Source organism: Phaenicophaeus curvirostris, chromosome 15, assembly GCF_032191515.1.
Source record: "Phaenicophaeus curvirostris isolate KB17595 chromosome 15, BPBGC_Pcur_1.0, whole genome shotgun sequence".
Lineage (NCBI taxonomy): Eukaryota > Metazoa > Chordata > Aves > Cuculiformes > Cuculidae > Phaenicophaeus > Phaenicophaeus curvirostris.
This window is the reverse complement of record NC_091406.1, coordinates 20,391,438-20,415,637: the sequence shown is the minus strand read 5'-3', so window position 1 is coordinate 20,415,637 and position 24,200 is coordinate 20,391,438. Positions and strand designations below refer to the sequence as shown.

The 24,200-nt window shown below is 49.8% G+C and overlaps 1 protein-coding gene across 1 annotated transcript in view; it reads right to left on the bottom strand.

Moving 5' to 3' along the window:
• PSD2 (pleckstrin and Sec7 domain containing 2) overlaps positions 1-24,200 on the bottom strand; it is a 50,498-nt gene that overhangs the window by 3,315 nt on the left and 22,983 nt on the right. Inside the window, exons 8-13 of the mRNA XM_069869634.1 lie at positions 16,194-16,283; positions 15,061-15,104; positions 11,428-11,618; positions 10,308-10,378; positions 2,183-2,340; positions 674-818 (exon numbers count right to left, since the gene is read on the bottom strand). Of these exons, the coding sequence (XP_069725735.1) occupies positions 674-818; positions 2,183-2,340; positions 10,308-10,378; positions 11,428-11,618; positions 15,061-15,104; positions 16,194-16,283 (699 nt within the window). The remainder of the gene's footprint in view (positions 1-673; positions 819-2,182; positions 2,341-10,307; positions 10,379-11,427; positions 11,619-15,060; positions 15,105-16,193; positions 16,284-24,200) is intronic.

Below are 24,200 nucleotides of genomic sequence, written 5' to 3'. Positions count from 1 at the left end.
ATCGGGGCTTTAAGAACAGCAACATGTGGCCACATATGGTTCAATAGATAGGAGCTATTTTCTCTTCCTTGTCATTTCAGACTGTCCTCCCATTTGCTGGAGGCCAGTGTGTCCATACTTTTTGGAGCTGCTAAGGCACATTAGACTTTCCCTGTAAAGTGCAAACAGAAGCTGCTCTTTGGATGGTGGCTGTCCATGGCTTTTGGTTAACTGAGCCTTAGGCAATCATGGTCCCACTGCTTCCAGAAAATCTTCCCCACTGAGTCGGACTCAGAAACCCCTTGTCTGTGGCTTTTTGGCTTGAAAAACAACAGGATGCCACCTCTGAGTGCCACGTCATAAAATAAACCCAGGCTGTTTGGCTCAATAGCATCGCTGTTTCAAATCCAGAACAGAAAAGTGCTGGGACGTGATGGGCAAGGAGCAATAAACAAGCCAGAACTAACTGCCATACAGGCAGGCGTGGGTGCATAGGGTTGTTTAGTAGTCATTGCAAAGGAAACATTGGCCTGAAGCTGGGATTTGCCATGGCCTGTCCAGGTTGCCCTCTCTGCTCCCCTGTTTCCTCCCTGTCAGTGTCTATCAGGCAGGAGCAGGGGGAGCTGCAGCTTGGCTCAGCCTCCTCCATCCTCCTCCTGAGCACCCCTCCATCGCTCTTTTCCTCATATGTTACCTGGCACAGCTTGGTCATGGATGAAGGCAGGAGTGGGCGGCAGAATTTCTTCATGGAGCAGATTGCGGCTGGGAAGGCTGGGGCAGAGAAAATGGCAGCGACAAGGTTGATTCGCAGGATCCAAGAGAGCATTTCTTCCTTACTTCTATCATGGAGGAGGGGAGAAGAAAGGTAGGTGTCTGTAAATATTCCTGACCCAGGTAATCCTAGCTCAGGACCTCCTTGGAGCCACTGGCTGTCAGGAAGGCCATCACAGGCTTTGCTTTGAAACCATTCCTGTGCCATTTCCTGCAGTGTGGAGACAACCACAGTGGGAGCGCTGGGACAGAATTTGATGGCACAGAGGTGTGTTTTGGGCTGGCTGGTTGGTTGGACTTTAGCAACGTCAGTTCTACATGGCCATCCCATAAAAGGCAGGTAGCACTGGAACATATATTTCAGACAGAAAAACACTTGGAACGCATTTTGAAACAGTCTGAATGCATCCATATATCTATGTCCTCCTTTCCAGCGGCTGCACCTATGCAATCCTGGAGACCTGGTCTTGCAATGCAAAATAAACCATTTTATGAATGCATTCTGCTCCACCAGCTTCCTCTCAGCACTTTGGCAGCCAAACCCTAGCTGGAGTCATAGAATCATGGAATGGTTGAGGTTGGAAGGGACCTCAAAGGCCATCCAGTTCCAACCCCTGCCGTGTGCAGGAACACAGCAAAACATTTCTCCCCAAGATCTCACCTTAATCTACCCTCTTTCAGCTCAAAACTATTCCCCCTTGTCCTATCCCTGCACTGCCTGATCAAGGGCCCCTCCTCAGCTTTCATGGAGCCTCTTTCAGTACTGGTCTAAGGTCTCCCTGCAGCCTTCTGTTCTCCAGGATGAAAAACTCCAACTCTCTCCAGCCCTTGGATCATCTCCATGTCCTCCTCTGGCCTCACTCCAACAGCTCCATGTCCTTCCTGTCCTGAGGACTCCAGAACTGGACATAGGGCTGCAGGTGGGTCTCACCAGAGTGGAGCACCTGGTCCGAATCTCCTCCCTGGTCCTGCTGGTCCCACTGCTTTGGATGCAGCCCAGGAGGCTGTTGGCCTTCTGGACTGCAAGCGCTCATTGCCAGCTCTTGTTGAGCTTCTCATCAGCCAGCACCCCAGTCTGTACGACTTTGCTCGAGGGAATGTGAGGACAGGCTGCAAAACAAAGGTAGGTGGTGGAGCACTGCAGTGCTAACGTGTGAATGAAAGGGAAAGGGAAGCCATTTCTTTTCTCAGCCCACCACCCCATCCTATCAGCCCACCCTTGGGACAGATGAGGAAGGATCTCCAGGACTGACAAACCAAGTAGGAACTGTGACCCCATGACCAAGTCCCTTGCACAGCCCTACAGCCCTCACCTTTCTCCCTCCAAGGTTGCCCCCTAAAGCCTGTGTTGGTCTAGGCAGGTCAGAGGGAGTCTGGCCTGGCTGGAGGTCAGGCTGCTGACCCCATCTCTGTGTGGAGAGCTGGTACTTACGGGGCCTGGAAGAGGAAGACTCTCCAGTCAGCTGTCTTCAGCTTGAGCACGTTGGACTTCTTGCTGTAGTCAGAGGCTTTTGTGGCTAAGGCGTGGTGCACACGGATGGCATTTTTCAGATCCACTTCAGAGAGGTCTTTGTCAGGTTTATATTCATCCTGTGAAGAGGAACGTTAATTGGATAATGACAACACTACCATTTGTGGGCTACTTTAATGAATCTGCCTTTCTCTGGGCTATAATCACAGAGTGCTGAGACCAGGATAAGCACAGCTTTGTGCGGTAAATGCTAGGAGCTGATAATGATAATAATTAACATCTGGCAACTCCTTCCATCATTAAGTTCACTGGGAAGATGTGAAGAAAGAGATGAAAGTTTCAAAGGTAATTATCAATAGTTCTCTCTACCTCGGCACACGCCTGAGGCTTGGCGGGGGGAAGGCACAAGCAGGGGCTGGGTTTCTGCCGAGCTTCACCCATAGTGCAGAGCTCAACCCACAAGGCAACTCCCAGTCACCAGCGAGTGCCTGCCCCGATGCTGCAGCTTTGTGTGGCAGAGGATCCGGGCTCAGGTTTTGCACCATCTCAGGCAGCCCTGGAACAGTAGCTTCTCTGCAGGCTCTGCACCTCCCTGCAGGTCAGGGGCTTGTGGGGCGGTTGCCAGACTGAGCATGGCCTACATAAACAAGGCTTGGTCTGTCTTTAGAACCCTTTGGCATGGTCTCTCAGGTAATTCATCATTTGCAAACTGCAGCAGCATTCCCTGTATTCCTGCTTTCCTTTCTCCAGTGAAGGTCCATTTCACACAAGTAGGGAATGGGGCGATAACTGCAGAAGTATAGATTTTATAAAGAGATAGAAAATACAAAATGTGGGGTTCTGAAGGGATGACCTGGGCACAGCACTCTTTCAGTCCAACCCATCCTATGCCTCACCTTTGCCTCCCAAGTGACTGCATTCCCAGCCACTTAAAGCAATACCCTCCCTCCGACTCTGTACCCTTGCCAGCTCAAAAGCTGTTCCATCCAGGAGATGAGGCAGAAGGATGGATGGATGGATGGATGGATGGATGGATGGATGGATGGATGGATGGATGGATGGATGGATGGATATAAGAAAACCTAGCCTTGGCTAAAAAAAAAACACTCCCCCCAACCATGACCATGCTAGAGGCTTTGTCAGGACAGAGTGTCCCTGCAAGGCCTTGCCTTGTCCTGCTGATTACAGGACTCACTTGCTCTTATGGTTTGCTTCCCTTAGTGGTCCTTGTCTGTCAGCACAGGGATGGCTTTCCCTGATGGTGGTGGTCTATGTGTTCCAGCCCCTCCTTAGCTTTCAAGCTAGAGCTTGATCTGTTCTGCAGATCTGACCTTTTACACCTGTGGCCTGGTGGTAGAGATACCACCCTTTAGGAAAAGCCACACTGCAGCTTCCTGCTTTATAACCCTGGTCAGTAAGCCTGTTCTCTGCTCAGAAAAGTCTCCCCTCCACTGCTCTGAAGAGTAGCAGGAACCAGATCTCCCCAGTCCATTGATATGGCTCACCTACAGCCCTGTTCCTAGTGGGAAATAAGCTTCTGAAGCTTTTCCTTCCTTCCTTTTCTGAAGCAATCACTCCATCCAGGAGAGCAGCCCCCTACTGTGCTCACCAATGTGTTTGAGCCTGGGATGCTTGGCCCTCGAAGAAATGTCGTGGGGCTCAGCCCACAAATGTTTGTCAGGGGCTCCTACCTCATGCAACCACCTTCTTAAGTATGAACCACCCAGAAAACTCCTGGCTTCCCAGCAGAAGGAGGTGTGGGTGCTGTGGGCACCCTGTGATCTGGGTGACATTCAAATGGGCTGTGCTGTGAGGCAGGAGAGGTGACTTTTCCTCAGTGAGGGTTTCTGTAGCCAGAGGAATTGACTGCTTCCATTTTAACAAAGAAAATTAAATTCTCTGCCTTATGAGGACCTAATATGTTACCCCCCTCAGAAAGAAATAGTTGCTTGAGGGAGACATCACTGCTCAAGCATCATATATTGCAGAGAGACTTCCAATTCTGGATGTTTTCCCAAGTCTGAAGCTCTTTTGATCTGAATAAATATGACTGTGATCACAGAATCATAGAATGCCTTGGGTTGGAAGAGATTTTTACAGGTCATCCAGTCCAACCCACCTGCAGGAGCAGGGACATCTTTAACTCGATCAGGTTGCTCAAAACCCCATCCGGACTGATGTTGAATATTTCCAGGGATGAGGCATCCATGACTTTTCTGGGCAACCTGGGCCAGTGCCTCCCCACCCTCACAGGAAATTATTTCTTCATTATATCCAGTTTAAATCTCCTCTCTCTTAGTTTAAAATCATCACTACTTGTCCTGTCACAATAGGCCTGTCTAAAAAAATCCCGCCCCGGCTTTCCTGGAGCCCCTTTGTGTACTGGAAGCTGCTCCAAGGTCTCCCTGGAGACTTCCCTCCTCCAGGCTGAACAAACCCAACTCTCTCAGCCTGTCCTCATACAAGAGTTGCTCCAGCCCTTGGATCGTCTTCATCGCATCTTCTGGACTCACTCCAACAGATCCTTCAACATGTCTGTGCTGTCCTTCAACATGGACTGTGATGTCCATGACCTCTTATTTCAAGATAAACTTTCTGAAAATGGGGTGCAAATAGCCAGGCTTAGTGGCATGTGACAAGGAGAAACCACCATAGCTGCAAACTGGTTTGACTGACGCAAATCTTCACCTCAAATGGTATCATCATGTATTGCCTCTACTGATCTCAGGCTCACAGGCATCCATGTAGGTGTAAGGAAAAGACAAATAGTTATATAGTTATAGAAAGATTTGGGTTGGACGGGACCTCAAAGCCCATCCAATTCCAGGACTCTGCCATCGGCAGGGACACTTTTCACTAGGTCAGGTTGATCAAAGCCCCATCCAACCTGGCCTTGAACACCTCCAGGGATGGGGCAGCCACAACTTCTATAGGCAGCCTGCGCCAGTGCCTTACCACTCTCACAGGAAAACCTTTCTTCCTAAGACCTCATCTCAATCTCCCCTCTTTCAGCTGAAAGCCATTCCCTCTTGTCCTGTCCCTGCACTCCCTGATCAAGAGCCCAGCTTTCCTGTAGGCCCTTTTTCTAACTCTGGGCTCAGTAAATCTAAATACAAATGAATCAGGCAGGGTTTCTTTACTTTCTGCCTCCCTGCTGGTGGAAACAGGCTGCGTTTACAGGAGTGCATGCTGCTAGAGGGTCATTTCTGTACAGGCTGACTCTGCCAGGAAGCTCATCTAAATGCCTCTCCTGCAGTAGTTGTGACATTACGCATGGCTGCTGATGCTGGAAGCCCTCTATGTGCTCTTAAACAGGCACCCTCTTCAAACAGCTCCAAGGTTAGATGCCACGTGCACGAGGATGGGGCCATCTCAGTGCCCAGAACTTACACCCCACCATAGGCTACACCATGGAGCCTTCCCTTGGAGAATAATTCAGGCGAAATTTTCTTCTTAGGAAGAAATGCTTTCCTGTGAGGGTGGGGAGGCCCTGGCCCATGTTTCCCAGAGCAGGGGTGGCTGCCCCATCCCTGGAGGGGTTCAAGGCCAGGTTGGATGGGGCTTGGAGCCCTTGATCCAGTGGGAGGTGTCCTTGCCCATGGCAGGGGGTGGAACTGGATGGGCTTTGAGATCCCTTCCAACCCAGAACATTCTATGATTCTATGATAAACCCATTGCCCTTCCACAAAGCCTGCCAGCTCAACTCTGAAACCTCCTGCAGCTTCTCTACATTTTGCCTCAATCCCTTTCTGAGCTTTGATCTAAGTTTAAGTGTGTGCTTAAACTGCTGCTGCGGAAGAGACATGTCCATAGACATAATAGTAATGTAGATGCTTTCAGTGTTGGGATTCTGGTTTAAACCTCAAAGAAACTAGGTTACATTAACACTTAAGCGTTACTGTACTTGGAAGAGCTTCAGGCAATTTTTTTCTCCACACTAGAGTACCACTGACCTTGCTCTCACCTTTCTCCTCATGTTATCCTGCCCTACATTTCCTGGAAAAGGGGTTAATTTAGTATCACAGGGCTGTTGAATTTTTCTTACGTGTCCTGCACTGCTTACACAGGTACTTGTCACACTGCTACACTTAGTACCTGGCCCTTGAGTGGTGACATGTTCGATTTCCCCTTGCTTCTCTAAGTGTAGGATGTTGGGGTCAGCAGTTTTCAGGGTCTGTTTTGGGAATATCTTCTGCAGGAACAGAGTTCAGGTGTGGATGCTTTGCTTCATGAACAGACTCCTGTTCATGTGCCTCTCCTGCCTGCACAAAGGCTCTGCAGAACCATGCATGTCCATCCCCTTGACTGAACTTTGTTTCTGCCATGGCAGTTCTCCGGGGTGTCTTCATTCACTTTTCTGGCCCCAAGTCTCCCCTACTGCCCTTTTCTGTGAGTGGATGGCAAGAGATCCACAACTGGTAAGAGCTCCCCAACTCACAGCTTGTTTTGTCAAGGAAAGGCATCAATGCACACTGGTGCTGCGTCCAGAGAAGAGGACATCAGGATCAGTACACTGGGCTTCTTACTCGCTCTGGGTGTTCTCCAAAGGCAGGCACTTGGCTGCCAGGGCACTGCTGGCTCATGTTCAACATACCGTCAACCAGAACTCCCATTTGGTTTTCCTCTTTTTCCTGTTCTTCAGCTCACATTCCCCAGCCTAAACAATCCATTTAATGAGGAAAACTCATTTCTGCCCAATTTTCAGTCTGATTGTGAAACTGGCACTCTCAGCATCACTGACACGGCAAGGGGGGCAGCGCTGGGAACTCCTTCATGGTTGGGGGCTGCAGGGGCAGACCCTGAGGGAAGACCTGCACCCTTTCCAGCTCTTCCATATGAAGGCACCTCCTGGTTTAGAGTTCTCCATCATTCCTCTCAACACCTCTCTATGTGTGGTGATTAAAGGTTATTATCTCCATTTCACAGAGGTGAAGTAAGTTGCCAAAGGCCATGGAGTGAGTCAGTGCCCAGCGTGGATTAGGGTGCAGGTGAGGTGCGCCCGGCTCCCAGTCCTGCATTTCTTCCTCAAGACTGTGCTGCACCCCTTTATGGTATCAAGCAGTTGCTTCAGCAGACTATGCTAGAACATGCTAATCCAGCAATTATCACTGGCGAGTCAATGACATGTGACATCTCTACATCAGCAAGCTTATGGCTCCTGCTTGAGTTGCTTCTAACAGACTTCCACTTCTAGACCCACCTACCCACTCTTCTGCCTGTGTTGCATCCACCTCTCTCTGTATCCGGCTGTTCCTCCTTTCTATACACCCATCTCCCTAGGCCCTCCTTCCTCCTCTCCTTCCCTTTCTCTCTCACTTTTATTTCTACCCAATTTGCTCCACAAAATTAAATTGAATAGAGTCACTTGTTAAACTTCTGGGGATTTCCTACTACAGTCTAGATCCTTGATCTGGTCTGAGCAAAAAGGTGTAGCAGGGCGAAGCTGTGCTCCATGGGACCCAGTGGGTCTGAAAGTAGGTACTTTCTCCTTTGTCTTCACATCAGAAATTCCTTTCCCAGAGATTTGTGTTCTACCTTATATTTCTCTGCAGACATCTCCTGCTGGGAGGCTGGCATGCAGTTTCCTTCCTGTATTGTGCACCCCTTTTGGTCTGCAAACCACCTCACAGGCAAGAAATTGCACGAAGAATTAACAGGGAAGGTGGATGTTGTGGTGCTGGGAATGTTTGGAAGTGGCAGGGCAAAGACTTTGTCTTTGTGGTCTCATCCCTCTGTCCTGCCTCTGCAAGCCTGATAGACACTGTCTACAGCTGAGCCCAGCCCAAGGAAATCTCTGAGGAGCACCATACACATCTGTTGGCAGCTTGTGACCGAGAAACCCCTTTTTGCCCAAATAATTTGCCTACATGTTCCTCAGGTTAGTTTGTTGGTGTTGTTCCAAATGCTTCTTCCTTTGGACACCCTTGGCAATTCCAGTCCCTCATGCTAATTACACATCAGTCATGGCTGTTATTTCTCAGACACCTTCATGACTCAGCCAGACCTTAGGTGTTTCACATCTCCAGTCCTTGTCTGTAAAGAAAATTTGCAGTCTCTTAACCATTGCTCCTAGAGGTCAGCTAGCTAAGAACAATGGTCTTCTAACAGACATGTGCCTCTTTCCATCATGGCCTCACTCTCTTTAACTTCTAAACACCTAGTACTAGCGTAATGAACTGTGTAATGCAACAGTTTGGATGGTTATTGCTGCTGGCCTTGTAGAGCAAAGAAGCCTAAACCCTCCCTGCCCCATCAACAGCAATGATGCTCAGTGTTGGCTTCTTAGCTCCTCCCAGTGCTGTCCAAGCAATCAAGCAAGTCTTCAGTAAACTGGATTTTGGTCCAGCATGGGAAGAAAAATCTGTCCCCAAAATGTAATTAATTCTAAATACACACTCCTTCAACAGACTCATCCTGACAGACACGTACTCAGAATCCTTGGTGAAAAAGCCATTTAGGTTGAACCGGTTCCTGTGATTTTCACAGAATCATAGAATGACTTGAGACTGAAGGGACCTCAAAGCCCATCCAGTTCCAGCCCCTGCCATGGGCAGGGACACTTCCCACTGGATCAGGGGCTCCAAGCCCCATCCAACCTGGCCTTGAACCCCTCCAGGGATGGGGCAGCCACCACTGCTCTGGGCAGCCTGGGCCAGGGCCTCCCCACCCTCACAGCAAAACATTTCTTCCTGATATCTCAATCTCCCCTCTTTCAGCTTAAATGTTGGTGGTAGCTCTGTGCAAGTTAAATTGTCATGCATCAGTCATGGCCAGCAGGAGGACCTCCCAGCCAGCCCACATGTGGATATTTGTAAAGATACAAGAGACTGAGATGTAAGGAGAGTGACACTGACTCGACAAACGCCACGCTCTGACGGCTGGAGAAGATCTGGGCTCTCCTGTGTGCTGCAGTTTCCCTCAGCTGCGGGGAGAGTGGCAAGGCTGTAATAATACCACTTGGCTAAGAGGAACCCATCCTGTAAATTACAGTCGGCTGCTGCCAGCTTTCTGTTGGCTTTGTGACATGTGCCATAAGATTGGCAAAACACGGGAATCATTGGGGTGTGCTACGAGCTCTGAGTCATAATTCCGTGCTGCCCTGAGGATCTTTCTGCCTTTCTTATATAATCTAAAGTTTGTTTACTGTCATTGCTTTGGAGATAATATTGCAATGCACAGGAACATCTGCCCACAGGGAGTGCTGTTCCAGCGAGGAGAGTTCAATGGGTTACTGCACAGCATGTGCCACCGAGGTAGTTCAGACCTAGTTCAGTGGGTTATGCTGCTGCATGATGAACAGACATTTGGCATCCCCAGCTGGCTCATACTGATATTCAAGTGAGCCCCTTTCCAGGCTCCTTGGATTTTCTCACATAAAAGAGTATCCATGGAATTCCTCTTAGCTTCCAAGTTTCTTGAAAGGCAGACAGCTGAATACTATAGCACACAGGGAAGCTCTTCCATGGTGACTTGGCCTCCCATGGGGATCTAGGATTTATACTTGCGTTGGCTAGCAGTGACGTGACTACAGAACTGGGGAGCTGGAGAAAATGCCACAGAACAGAGATGAAGAGAGGCAGAAAGTGTCACTTGGAAACTCATTGAAAGACCCAGGCTGGTGAGGTCCTGAAGGAGATGAAAAACTTCACACGCCGTCCATAGCAGACTGAGTGAAGCTGCTCATAACAGACCTATGCCAGCAAATAAAACAACAGACAGGATAAGACTGGTCTGATGTTTTGCCCCTTCAGCTTCCTACTGCATGTCTCACCAACAATGTATTGCACCCATTCCATATCATCTGTCCAACCACGCTCCTCAACAGCTCCTACTTGCTGCGATGCTCCTGCAGAAACCTTGCCTCATTCGTGTTCCTTCCTGCATGGCCCTGTTTTGAGGCCATGAATAATGCCCTGAGCACTGAAGATAAGGGCATTCTCCAGTTCTGTATACTGGTCTCCAGAAGAGCTCTGTAGATGTCCATGCATGCACTAGGGCCTCTGCTTGCACCTATGGGTTTCCTGCTTAGGACAGCAGGATTGCTTTGCAGACAGTATGGAACAGCAAAAAAGACAGCCACGGTTACCTTCTGTAAATAAAGGACGGTCCCTTTTAGCACGGCATAAAATTTCTTCCAACCTCTTCTTCCTCTGGGTGCTATAAAAGGAAGAACATTGAATTACACATCTGTTTCTGCCAGTGCTGCTTGACCTTCATGTTTCAGGCTAAACCAACCCTCCTCCTGACCCACCGCAGGCATGTGTTGATGCCCAGACCTCATGCGCCTCCAGGCTACCTCTTCTGAGTGGCTTGTTTGCAAGGAGACATGTTTGAGAGATACTGGCCAGGAGATGCAGCCTCTCAGCAGGAACACAAGCAGGTCAAACCAAGAGTATAGGGGTACCAGTGGACACGTGCAGCAAGTGTCTGCTTCTCCAAGCCCAGGTTCACATTCCTCAGACTAAATGCTTGCATAGCAGAGACATTCCCTGAGCAACTCTGCTTCAGATGAGTTAGGCAAACATACCCTGGATGAGGCAGCTTCTGTTCCACTGAGGAGGGAGAATTACCACCAGCTGTCTTGATGCTGGAAGCAAGGGAGGGCTTTGGTGGTAATCTCTACTCAAGGCTTTCAATCGGCTGCCATGACTGGGTCAATCATATCACTTAGCAAAAGGGGTTCTCCAAGGTTTCATTAATCAACATCATCTGCTTAACAATCCCTTTACGATTCCTGTAGTGCCATATGTTGACAGCAGAGCTATCAGGCATCCTGTTGCCCAGACAGCACGGCAGCTGATGGCACATGGCAGAATAATGACAGCTCTGAATACCAGACTGTCCTCAAGGTCAGGGTTAGGGTGGACAACTGCTGTGAGACCAGCCTCACTGCTTTGCTCAGAGTAGGATTCAAGGATAAGCTCATTAACAGGATGCAAGAGCAGGTCTATCTGTGTGGGACAGGCACTGTTATGTTCCTTGGTAGTGAGGAGGGAAGTCTGAGGCCTCCTGAAAACATTCATGTCTGCAAATGCCTCAAAACACCCTCCTTTCCCAGTGCCCTGGCATTCACAGGTCTGAGACCCTTTGTTGTGTCCCCTGGGATGCAGTGAGAAAGTGCCTGCAGTGGGAGAGCTAGGGACAAGGCTAGGGCAAGGGTCTGGTACTGCCTGGGACACATCTCCTCCTGTCCTGTTAACACATACTTCTCTTCCCATCCATGTCTGCATGCGTTTTGCGAGTGAGGACACCATGCTTGTAGGTGATTGCATTCAGCGCCTGGGGGATGTCCAGGAAGGGGTTGCTGCTGTCAACAATCCTCGTCACTTTCTTTGCGCTGGCTCCGAATTTGTCATCTACCAGCTCCGAGAGTGATTTCCTCAACTCGTCCTCATCACTTGGAAACAAAGGCAGAGAAGAGATTAAGTGGAGGGCAGGTGTGTTGGGTCACTGTGTGCCCTATCTCCTTTGAGTTTAAAGAGAGATTTATCACAAGGCTCATCAGAGAAAGAAAATGAAAGGAGACACAAGGACTGTAACAGAGTGTGCCAGTGGCGGTGACCTGGACATAGCTGGGAGGAGCATGGGTGGCAGGTAACTGTCCCAGTGGTCCCACTGTGAAGTTATTTGAGATAAGCAAGGGAATGGGTGCTTTTCTGAACACCAGGAAACTGCAGACACACCATGGCTGGGGATCATGAGCATTTCACAGGGAAGGCCTCCAATTCTGTGTCCTAAAATAAGACCTTAAGGAGGTCTTCTGCTGAAGACCAGGTTTCCCTGGGGTTTCTCATCCTCTGAGAGGCAGTGCCTTGGGCCTCCTTGATACTGAAGGAGCCTGAGGGATGTCCTCTGCACCTCTGAGGAATAGAAGTTCTGCAGACATTAGGGGGAAGGGCCACTTGATCAAATATCCACAAAACCTGGAATGGGTTATACATCAGCTCCCCTTTGTGTCCTTAGGGTGGGTGAGCAGAGAGCAAGAAATGCTGCTCATTTCCATAAAAAATGGCTTCTCCTCACAGATCTCCTGCTCCTGGACCCTGGACAGCAAGGACTTAGCAGCCTAGGGAAATGTCCATTGACTCCACCAAAGCCTTTCTCTTCCTGTTCGGAATAAAAGCTACTCTAGAGCTTAGAAACAAGAACCTACATGGGAACTGATATTTCCCCAATGTCCCTGGGACATTAGGAAGGGAGAGCAAACAGGGAATTTCTGCCTTATGTGATAGATGTCAACGTCTATGTGGTAGGAGTGTTTGAAGATTAGACTGGGACCAGCTGAGGAGTGCCACAGGGATGAATCCACTAGCTGTGGTGGGAGCAGTATGATACCATGCGCTTCCCCACCTTCCGCAAGTAGGTGGCCAAAGCATCAGGCACTTCCTGAAAGAGAAGGATGATTTCTCAGCCCTCAACACCCACAGGAGTCCCAGGGTTTATGAAGAGCCCGGACATCATGCCTAGCTGGGACTCAGTTCTCTGAGCTGCACCAGAGGGACCCCTCCAAGCTCCTGCTTCCTGCTGCGATGCTGCCCATGTACCTGCCCATCTGGATGGGCTTCGTGGCCAAGGGCATTTCACTCCCTGGGATGGGCAAGGACAGAAGGAGCAAGCAGGGAGAAGAGGGTCTTGCTTGCGCAAGATCATGACTCATTGCCATGTCATAAAGAAAACCAGGTAGCCGTCGTCAGGGAGCGTCTATCTCACAGCAAAGGAGCAACCTGCAGCCCAGCAGGACACCCTGCAGCAAGGCAGGACCAGGCCAGCATGGGCTGACTGCAGGGTGCAAGGATACCAGCGCGCAGGCTGGAGGGGTGCAGGAGGCAGCTGGACGCTGCAGCGGGACCGCGGGGGCTGCATCCCTCTGCGTGCCCAAGACAGGGAGCGTGTGCTGGCAGGTGTTGTGTAACCGCTGCCCGCAGCCAGTGATGCACTTCTGAACTCCGCTTACATAAACTGTCCCACTGGCATCTCCTGCGGGCTACGGAGCTCCCTCTGCCTTCCTCCCACACAGGTGCCACACAAAATCATTTTTAAAGTTAAATTGGTGCTACGTGACCCACTAAGAAACTGCTGTCTTTCCTGGGCTACTGGCTGGCTGTGTCCCTCTCAAAGGAGACAGTGACCCACATCAAGGACTGCTGCCATGGAGCCACAGGGGAGGGAGGATCAAACCATCTCCAGATACTTGCCCAGACAGGACAATATGAGAAGCACAGCAGGTGATGGAGCTCATCATGCCTGCTCAATGGCATGATTCTCTGGAGACAAGAGAGGTTGAAGGCGGAGAGGGAGAGGGAGAGGGAGAGGGAGAGGAGAGGAGAGGAGAGGAGAGGAGAGGAGAGGAGAGGAGAGGAGAGGAGAGGAGAGGAGAGGAGAGGAGAGGAGAGGAGAGGAGAGGAGAGGAGAGGAGAGGAGAGGAGAGGAGAGGAGAGGAGAGGAGAGGAGAGGAGAGGAGAGGAGAGGAGAGGAGAGGAGAGGAGAGGAGAGGAGAGGAGAGGAGAGGAGAGGAGAGGAGAGGAGAGGAGAGGAGAGGAGAGGAGAGGAGAGGAGAGGAGAGGAGAGGAGAGGAGAGGAGAGGAGAGGAGAGGAGAGGAGAGGAGAGGAGAGGAGTTTGTTGTAACAAACAACAACTGGAGGAGGAGATAGTGCATCTCTTTGAGTTTGTGGATGACAAAACCGAGAGGTCCAGGGCTGCTGCTCTGAGGGACGGGAGCCCCAGTGAGCGCAGCATCCCAGTGCTGCACTGCGCTGCAGAGGGCCCGCAGGAGGGTCAGCCGGGGCTGACTGGCTGGGGAGCAGCTCTGCAGAACAGGCCCTGGGGGTCCTGGTGAACAGCAGGATGAACAGGAGCCAGACACTCCGTCCTGGCAGAAACAGAGCCCAAAAGCATTCTGGGCTGTATAACAGCGGCACAGTGAGGAAGAGAAGAGAACTGATTCTCCTTCTCTACTCTGCACACATTACATCACATCTTGATACAGCAAATGGCAACCGGCATTGAGCCCCAGGACAGGAAAGGGCATGGACAGAGGAAAGAGCCCAGCAGAGGCCACCAACATGCCTGGGACTGGAGCACTTGCAATGGGAGAAGTGACTCAGGGAACTGTTCAACCTAGAGAAGAGGTGGTTTGGGGGGACCTCATGGCAGCCTTCGAATATCTGTGGCAGCCTTCGAATATCTGTAGGTTACTGGTGGGGAGGAAAGCCAACATCTTCACTATGGACAAGAGACAGAGGGCATAAGTCAAGACAACTGAATTTCAAACGGATAAGAAAACAATGTCACTCAGAATAATTAGGCCTTGGTCTGGAGGGGCTGTAGGTTCTCTATCCTTGGAGGTTTTCAAGATCAAACTGAACAAAGGCCGAGCATCCTAGTCTGAGTTCAGTGTTGACTGTATTTTGAGGAGGAAGCTGGACTGGAGATCTCGCAAAGTCACTTTCAGCTTGAGAAACTTGCTCCTACTATTTCCAGAGGAACTATGTGGAAGAGGTGGGAAGTCTCAGTGACCAAAACCACCCCAGATCATGAGCTCCTTGTGCAAAGACCTCTGAAGCACCTGGAGAGGGACTAGCATTTTATAGGTGTAATAGTAAACAAAGAGGGCATTCTCTTCCTGTAGAACATGCCTGTGGACCCTGCGTCCACTGACTGTCACCAACCTCCCCATCTGCATTTATGCATAAACCCGGATTGCCTACAGGAGAGACTTCAGTGCTTAAGGGCTTGGCAGGAAATGTTCTGGGAGCTTCTAGGGCTAAAAGCATGACTCAAGAACTCATCAGGTACTTTTGAAGACAAACTTTCTCTCAAATACTTAACATATACTTACATGGCCCATTCCAGCTTCTCATTCTTGATGGAGTTATATAGTGTCTGAAACAAGAACACAGTATTAGATGTGTCTCTAGTGGAAGACATGGCTAGGTTGTGTCCTCCACACCCTTCCTCTGTTCTAAGAGAGCTATGTTCCTTGCTGAGCTATCTGGCAGAAGTGTCACTGGTGAATGGGACAACTGTTGTCCTGCTAGACCCTTTTTGTCTATGTGCTGTGCGAGGCATTGGACTGGCCATGCCAGCAGCAGAGGGGGCTGGCAGCCAGCCTTGTCAGGAGCCTGCATATAATATTTTTGGCTAATTCTGAGTGCTGCGCCTGGCCCTGGGTAACTCCTCGCCTGCACAAAGAAGGTAGAATACTCCGGGGTGTGCCAAGATGCCTCCAGTGTCTCAGCTAGGGGAAAGGGACAGTGGAGGCTGAACGCTGCCCTGAGAAGCTGGTGAGGAATGAATGACCTTGAGGATTTGCTTTTCCAGTTCCTCCTGTGCAAAATTACAGTGGCTTCCCTGGGGCACTGGGAAAGAAGCAGGAATGGGCTAGGAAAGCAGAATGTGGAGGTGGCCCTGACTGTGCTGAAGGGTAGGGTAGGATGAGTTCTGGAGTGTTGTCTAAAGCTCGATGTTATACCCCTGGTCCTCCTTCCGCACAGCAAAATCCAGATTGCTGGACCTGCAATCTGGTGCTATTAAACCACATGGAAGGAGAAAATACTCACTTTGGGGTGTTTAACGAATCTTCCATGGTAAAGAACTACCTTTATTGGAGTACTACACCGGGTTACGTGGAAATGGGGCAGAAGAAACTATCAGTGCCAGATGGTCATATTTGAGGGGGCTACCTTTTTCTGCGCATTGTCTGGTGCATGACAGAGCTGCCGTGGAGGAGAGGGACCCCTGGTGTGCTCCAAGGGCAGATGTACCACAAATCTGGTTAAGACCCTAGAAGGGAACAGACCTCTGGTGGCTCACTGTGAGTTAGCAGGAGCTCACCATGTGCGTTACAATGCTTCTAATGAAACAACTGTGCACCAGAAAACGCTGATTCAAGGGCGCAGAGTGTCCCTAGCAGGACTAGGTGGCAGTACAGTCATAATGACAGGGTCCCACTGTCTATTTATATCATGTTACCTTCAGCAAGTCCTTTGCAAAGTCCTTCCCATCGTTCAGCCCATCCAGGTTTGCTATAAACTGTTGACACGACATCTTTTTGCCAATATTCTGCAAGGCAAAGAAGCAGCTCATTAAACTTCTGGAGAGGTTTGAATATAATCACACTGTAGTTTAAAGAACAATTTTATATGTAACAGCGAAGCCCAGGTTTGTGCCAAGAGCTCAAAGCCGGAAGCAGGACTTCTGCTCTGATTTTTGACTGTACTTTTTGGCTTATTTGCTCATGCCAGCAAATAAATGTTTCAAATATGCTCTTTTTTAATGGTGGAGGTCATAGAATCATAGAATCATGGGATGGTTTTGGTTGGGAGGGACCTCAAAGCCCATCCAGTTCCACTCCCTGCTATGGGCAAGGACACCTCCCACTAGATCAAGGGGCTCCAAGCCCCATCCAGCCTGGCCTGGAACACCTCCAGGGATGGGGCAGCCACCACTTTTCCGGGTAACCTGGGCCAGGGCCTCCCCACCCTCACAGCAAGGTATTTCTCCCTAAGATCTCATCTCAGTCTCCCCTCTTTCAGCTGAAAACAGTTCCCCTTGTCCCATCCCTGCACTCCCTGATCAAGAGCCCCTCCTCAGCTTTTCCAGACCCCCTTTCAGTACAGGAAGACTGCTCTAAATTATACCTGGAGCTATCTTCTCCAGGCTATACAACCCCCTGCTCTTGCTCCACATTTCCCATTTGATCTCATCTTTGGTGTCTAGGTTGGTTCTGGTATAGTGTCTATGCTTCAAAACTCAAGACAAGTGTTCAAATTGCGTTGAAATTGCAACACTTGAATGGATCTCCAAGCCTGGCTTGGGTGAAATTGTGTGAGGATGCAGTCTCAGCACACAAAGACAGCCAGCACTGGGCAGTGGCTTGTCCTTCACAGAAACTGTTATTTTTGGTTGTCATTACCAAGAGAGATGCTCCAGCTACTGGTACTGTGTGAACTTGAGTGGTGTGGTCTGTGAGGGAAGCACATGTACACTGGAAAAATCTCACAATCTGGAACATACCCATCACCAATGAATGCAAAGATTACTTCGTCATATGGCATCCCTACTAACAGCTGGTGGCATCTTTCTGCTTCACACCTCACTGTGGCCACGAGTCACTTCCTCAGCCTGCAAGGGTTGACCAGCTGGAGGCAGGCAGCACTTTTTTCAAGCCTCTGTCTGCAATTCTATGTCTCCAAAGAACTGGAGTAGAGGTGTGGAAGTATCTGAGTGAATTGTAGGGTTCACAAAAAGGAGTCTGATGCCACAAAGGAAAGATAGGCATCTCCAGTGCCCTGTCATACTACAGCCTTTACACCCTGGAGTCAAGTTTCGAAGGACAGACCCCCATGGTGGTATCACATGGAGTGGACGATGGAATTAGTGAGAGGAGAGCATGAGCTGCCACCAGTAATCCTAAGGATCCCAACAGCATCCTGACACCGGGTGGGCTTTGCATAAAGCTCTCAGCAGGGTGGCCATCCAGGAGAACCTGGGAAGATAGCCAAGAACAGTGGAGCCAGGACCATGCTTAGTGACTAAGTGAGGAGGAAGAAAAGCCCTCCCTGGGTCACTAGGAGGGGATGAAGCTGCAGCAGATTACATAGGAGGTGCCCTGCAGGGCAAGATGTGTCCTGTCTGCAAGAAAACAGCCTCTTGAAAGTCTGACACCACAAACCTCTGCCCACAAACCTGCACAGGAGATGACCTGAGGGCTTCTCCCCAAGTGAATGCATCAGGAAAGAGAGAAGAGTGAGGCCTTGGGGTGCACCTACAGTGGCCCACCCCACCCTTGCCATTTGTGTGAGGCACACTCTGGCTACACAGGGAGCCAGAACTGCCTTTGAGCAGCTCTGCCTAGTACTCTTTAATATGCCTCCTAACTTCCTTGAGAAAGCAGAGAAAAGAGGAATGAAGCACTGTTACAAATCTGCAGTGCCTGGGGACAAGGTGCAGCACAACGTGAGGCTCAGCCTTGTTTGCTTTCTCCCAGGGATGCCCGTAACTGGACCGATAGCTGGAGGCTCTGGGCAGCGGGTGCCCAGTGGGTGCTCCAGCTGCAGGAGGGCTCAGGGGATGCCTGCAGCCATGCTAGGAGCCTGCAGCCACACCATGTTTCTTCTGCAGAGGGAAGGGAGATCTGTGCATTTGCTGCCTGGTGAGTTACAGCAAGAAACACCAAAAGCCAGTAGATGGAGAAAGGAAGGAGGATGAGAGAGAGCATGTAGTAATGAACCTCCACAAGGGAGGGAGTTTGGAGATGAGGTAGTTGCATTAAGGAACCTTGAGGTAGACCTTCAGGTACCAAATTACTTTGCATAGAGATGACTGCTTCTACCCCTGCCTTGAGGCAGGAAACAGAGTGTGTAGCACAGATCTTTTTGCCTCCAGAGATCTGTCACAGCGATCCAGCAACAAAGGCAGAGGCCAGCACATCTTAGGAAGTGAGTGGATGCAGTGAGATAAAATGGCACAGGTGATCAGCCCTTTTGGGGTTTCTCATGTGTGTCATCCAGAATAAATATCAGTCCCAGGGGATGGCCTCTTATCCTGTGATCTCTTTCTCTTGCATAAGATCTCTGAGCTCAAAGTGAGACAGGAGGCACACTGTGGAAAAGCTAATTGCTGGGCAATTGAGAAGGATGAAAATAGACCCTGTCTCTGACAGACAGAAGAGGTGATGAGAAAGCTCCAGCAAGGATGCTAATACTGTGATCAGCCTGTCCGACAAGGTTGTTGAAGCACTGTGGAGTCAGGGTGCTGTTCAGGCTGGCTGGTGGTAGGTCTGAGCACCTGATGCTGGACTAACCAGATGCAATACAACCTCAGGTCAACAAGAGCTTAATCCTTCATCTTGCAGCCTTGAGAAATGGGCCGGAGGCAGCCACTTAAAACCAAATCCCTGCAGCTGCTTCCAAATCAATACCAGCTGAGAAGAAAAAACAAAAACTCACTCCAGGACATCAACTTTGCAGCTTCATTTGCTCAGCACTTGCGCAGAAACAGTTCTGTGATCACAAGTGCCTCATTATGAATGGCACTCTGACCAGGGACTGCCTGGGCTGTAACAAGGTATTTGGCAAGTGCGGGGAATCCCAAGAACAGCTCTGGAAAGGGCTGCTCTGAGGGTGCAGTCTGGCCAGGGTCTTGATGAGTCAGCAAGGTCACCACCTATGGACACAATCTCCAGGGGAATGTATCGCACACCTCAAAGCTCAGTGTTCAGATGTTCTACATCCCTTCACAAAGTGGGACCTCTGAGTAGGAAGAAGCATCTTCATTTCTGGCCAGCTGCACAGAGAGAGGCATTTTGCTTTTTTGTGTTGCATCAGTCACTTACCAGTGACAGAACAAGCCAGCAAGGCTGCTTCACAGCCACACGTAGCTACTATTCTTAATACGTCTCCCTGGCAGAACAGAACTTTGTCCCATCTTTCCTTGCTACAGGCCAAGCAGCAAAGCATGAGAAATCACTGTCAGACAAGTAGCTAGCACCAGAGTGTGCTTGGATGGAGGGCAAGTGAGTGAACAGTGGGTAAAACAGATGAGAATGGATGGATAGTTATATGGATGGGTAGAGACAGCCTGGGAATGGATGGATAGAGGTGTATGGGAATGGAGAGATGCAGGAACAAGGTGGTTAGAGTTGCATCTGAATAACTTAGGAAAGATGAGACTGATCTGGTGGCAGGTGGGCAGGGCTACAACACATTGTTTCAACCCATTGTAACTCCCCTGTTTAGAGTTGAAAACTTGTCTCTGGGCCTCAGTAATCAGCTGCTGAGCTGACTCACCCAGGATGGTCATGGACCATCTCCTAAAGCGTCCAGGATGGCTCTACCCATCTCCAGAAGACAGTAGCTTGGTATCCCTTTGCCAAGTCCTGGCATTACAGGGCTGGGCAGGTGAGTATGGAACTGGTGCTCAGTGGGAAAAGCAGCTGCCACATGAAAGCCCCAGGAGGAGAAGCAGGCTGATGGGGCCCAGATGGTGGGAAGGGTGGCTGCCTGGGGTGCTCTCCCCAAGCATTAGATCTGTGACATGTTAAACCAATTTAGCTACTGGGCTGGAGAACCCAGGCATCAAACATCTCAACTGCAATATAGTGAGTGAAGTCCATCTCCTGTGATCTCTCCAGCATGACCATCATCCCAAAGCAGGGCTTCCTTCTGCTCGGGCTCTCCTGGCCTCTCCCAAATACTCATGTTCAGGGAGGAAAAATCAAACAACTACATTTATGCTTCAGCATGAAGTGAGGGTCAGTGGTCTGCCTGGACCAAAGAATCTGGTAGTGGATGTGTTCTAGGCTGCAGAAACAAAATCATCCCTGCAGGAAACAATCCCACAGGCTTTGGGTACCAGTGACCCCTCAGCTACACAAAGGTGCTGTGGGCACCCTGCAGGGGACCTCCAGTGGCTGCTTGTATCCCAGAGCTCTGCAGCTCTCCAAGTGCTACTAACATGGCAGTGTTGCTACCATCAGACCATAATCTTGGCTTAAGAATATCACAGGTTTTGTAACATTAATAGCACCACACATGTGGACAGGAGCTGCCAAGGATCCCATTTCCAGGCTTTGTTCAGTGGCCATGAGAGCTACTGGCCTTTTTTTTTGAACAAACACTAAAGCTCACTACATTACAAGATGATTCCAGCAGCTGCACTTTGCTAAAGGACCAAAACACAGCTGTGAGTGCTGGGGATGTAGAGATGTGGATCTGTGCTATCCTACCATGGCCAGCAGCTCTGAACAAGGAGCGATACCATCGACTGTTTAAAATGAGACCCAAAGCTTTGTCTCCAAGGGACAGGGATGGAGCAGAGGGGTACTTACTGTGTCATATGATCTGGAGCTTGCACAGCACCAGCAGAGCACGGTGGAGTTAGCTGGCTTTTAAACACCAGAGCACTGCTGGCTTTCAAACACCAACCCCAGGTAAGTGTCTATCAGAATGGAGTAGCTTATTTTAAAGACAGTAAGTTTTCTGGACAGTTTGGAAACAGGGTCTGAGTGCATCTGTTGAATAAAATCAACAGCACAAAGGCAAAACTCCAGTGTTGCCAGGTGTAAATCTCAAGTTTTCAAGTCATCCTTGTTACTTTTAAGCATGGCCTCGGTCTATGTGGTGGTCGCTGCTGGGATGGTGACTTAGCCAATTACAGAGACCCTGCTGTACGGAGCTACTGCTTTATAGAGACACATTGACCTCCCTTTCCTAACCAAAGGAATTTCCTGCTCCATAGTGCTGCACAGCAGAACACTCACACACACACACACAACATTAAAAAAGGAAATGAAATCAAAAGTGATGGCAACTTCAACAACAAGGGATGAGAGCTCAAGTCACACAGTCCCAGGTACGCTGGGGTTTATGGAGGTTTTTGTGCACAAGGAGAGTTTCATGTGATACATATTGGCTGCTGATGGGTTGCTAGGTAGTGAAGGACACTGCACAACCACTTAGGGATTCAGACAAACAAACCCCCTTTTGTTTCTTTTAAACACAGAAAAAACAAGTCAAATGCCAGTGCTTTAGAGGAAAACACTTGAATGACTGCACTTACCACCTGGTAAAGGGTTAAAGAGCAGAAAGAGAGGGTCCAGGAGCAGAAGGAAGAAAAAAAAAGGAGGAGGAGAAGAAGAAATTAATGTTACACATGCGGAAAAAATAAAGAGAAGATTCTTTCAAAGAAAAGCTCAGGCAGTTCTATACCTGCTAAAGGAAAGCTGCTCTCCCTCTGCCTAGAAAGTATGAGATTATTTCTTCTTACCAGGCCTCTCAGCCAGCTTCACAGCAAAACACAGAATGGTGAGGGTTTGGAACTTTATGGGGTTTGGGCCTCTTCAGTAATTTCTGTCTTCCCAAAGACGTATTTTGGATTTTCTTAATTAAAAGAACTTGACAAAGTAAGTTTATTTTGGAGTGAAGTCACACAGTTTGACTTATGCCATGATGCTGCTCTTGCCACTGCAGGAAATGCTTCGATGAAACGATTTCCTTGGCTCCAGCCAGCTCAGCAGAAGGATGAATGCTGGGTGAGACCTTCCCAGACACCGGCCTCACCACAGTCCACCGTGTGCAAGGCACCTTGTCTACACATCGTACTGGCGCCCATCAGGTAGGAGTGGACCCAGTGGCCACCATAATGCTACGGCAGCTGTAGCCAGCTTGGTGCAGGCCACCAGGCACATCAGGAAAGCATGCTCTTCCCTGCACCAGTAATTCCCTTCTTTGACTGCTGTGTTCAAACCTTGCTGCTGTCCTGAAGGCAGCATCTGTGCTGCAATCACATTATGTCCTGAATGGGAAGGAACCCACAAGGATCATCAAGTCCAACTCCTGTCCCTTCACAGGACACCTTCAATATTCACACCGTGGTGCTGAGGGTGTTGGCCAAATGCTTTGGGAATATTATAAGGCTTGGGGCAGTGACTGCTTCTCTAGGGAGCTGTTCCAGTGCTCCACCACCATCTGGGGGAAGAACCACCTCCTAATGTCCAACCTAAACCCTCCCCTGGCACATCTTCCTGCCATTCCTTGGGTCCTGTCATTGGTCACCAGAGAGAAGAGCTCAGCTCCTGTTCCTCCTCCTCCCCTTGTGAGGAAGCTGTAACTTCCATGAGGTCTCCCCTCCGTCTCCTCTTCTCCAGGCTGACCAGAGCAAGAGACTTCAGCCACTCCTCTCATGGCTTCCCCTCTAAACCCTTCACCAACTGCATGCCCTCCTCTGGACACCTGTGGTGCCTGAAACTGCACCCAGTGTTCAAGGTGGGGCTGCATCTCTGTGGAGAAGAGCAGGACAACCCAGTTGGCAAGGGGAAGGTCTCCCAGCTGATCTGTCAGGATGGCACCAGCGAAGCTGGTGGTCTTTGCATCTTTGCCATCAAGGGCGACGAGCACTCATATAGTGTTCTCTTCCCCCCATACACAGGAAAAGGTGCCTTTCAAAGGTGACTGTAAATCAGTATGAAAAAGGTAAGGGCTGCGTTATGGCCCACTGTCCCCTTATTGATAGGCTGATGAAGAGCAAATCAAGGCAAGTCTTTGCAAATGCACAGGAGATTGTTACCACCTGGAGGCTGAAGAGCACTCTAATGGTACAGCTTAGAAACCATGAGATTGTGGGACAGCTAAAGGTGGTGTGGATTTCACACACAGGCTGCTGTAACAGGCCACCCTCCATGCCCTTTCTATCCTCACACAAGCCTTGAGGTATCTGTGGCTTCAAGTCTGAGCTCTCAGAGGGGCAATGAAAGAAGGTACATCACCAACCCAGGATCTGAGGGGCCCCTCTACTCCTGGAAACTGGGGATAGCCCCCAAGGCTGGCAGCCGTACTCTACACCTGCACCATAAGGCTGGAGAGCAGGTAGAAGATCTGGGTCAGCAGTGCCTATGTCTGTCCACGGCCCTGAGTGGGCACAAAGTCCATGCACGCTCCCAGATGTGTATGATCACAGTCATCTCCATGGGTACACAATGTCCTAGAGCTCTCCCTGTGCCCAGGCCCATCTCCCTGCTGCAATTATTTTTCTTCCTACATTGCTCTCCTCTCCACACAATGGAAAGATTCTGGCTGAACTCTTAAGAACAAATCCAACCTATGCAGCCTGAAAGAGCCTCTAAAAAGTGATAAGAGTTCTTCTTACAGCCTCTGCTGTTTTCCAACCACACTTCTGGCACTGAGCTCAGTTCCCCTGTCTGATAGGAAATGCTTCAGTGGTTTTCTGTTACATCTTGGGGAAGAAGATCGTCTGGGACTTACTTTGTGTTCTGAGGAGGAAAGTTTAAGTCTAGACCTGTATGAAGCCACTGACTTCCTTACAGCAGCTTCTGGGGTGAGGGGAGTCTCTGATGTCTGCACTACAAGAAAGAGCAACACAACAGGGCATAGTGGTGAAGACCTCTTGATGGGATCTCCTGGGACAGGGCTGATGCATACAACAGGTCCGGAGAAGGAAGCTGCATTGCTTGTGCCTGTA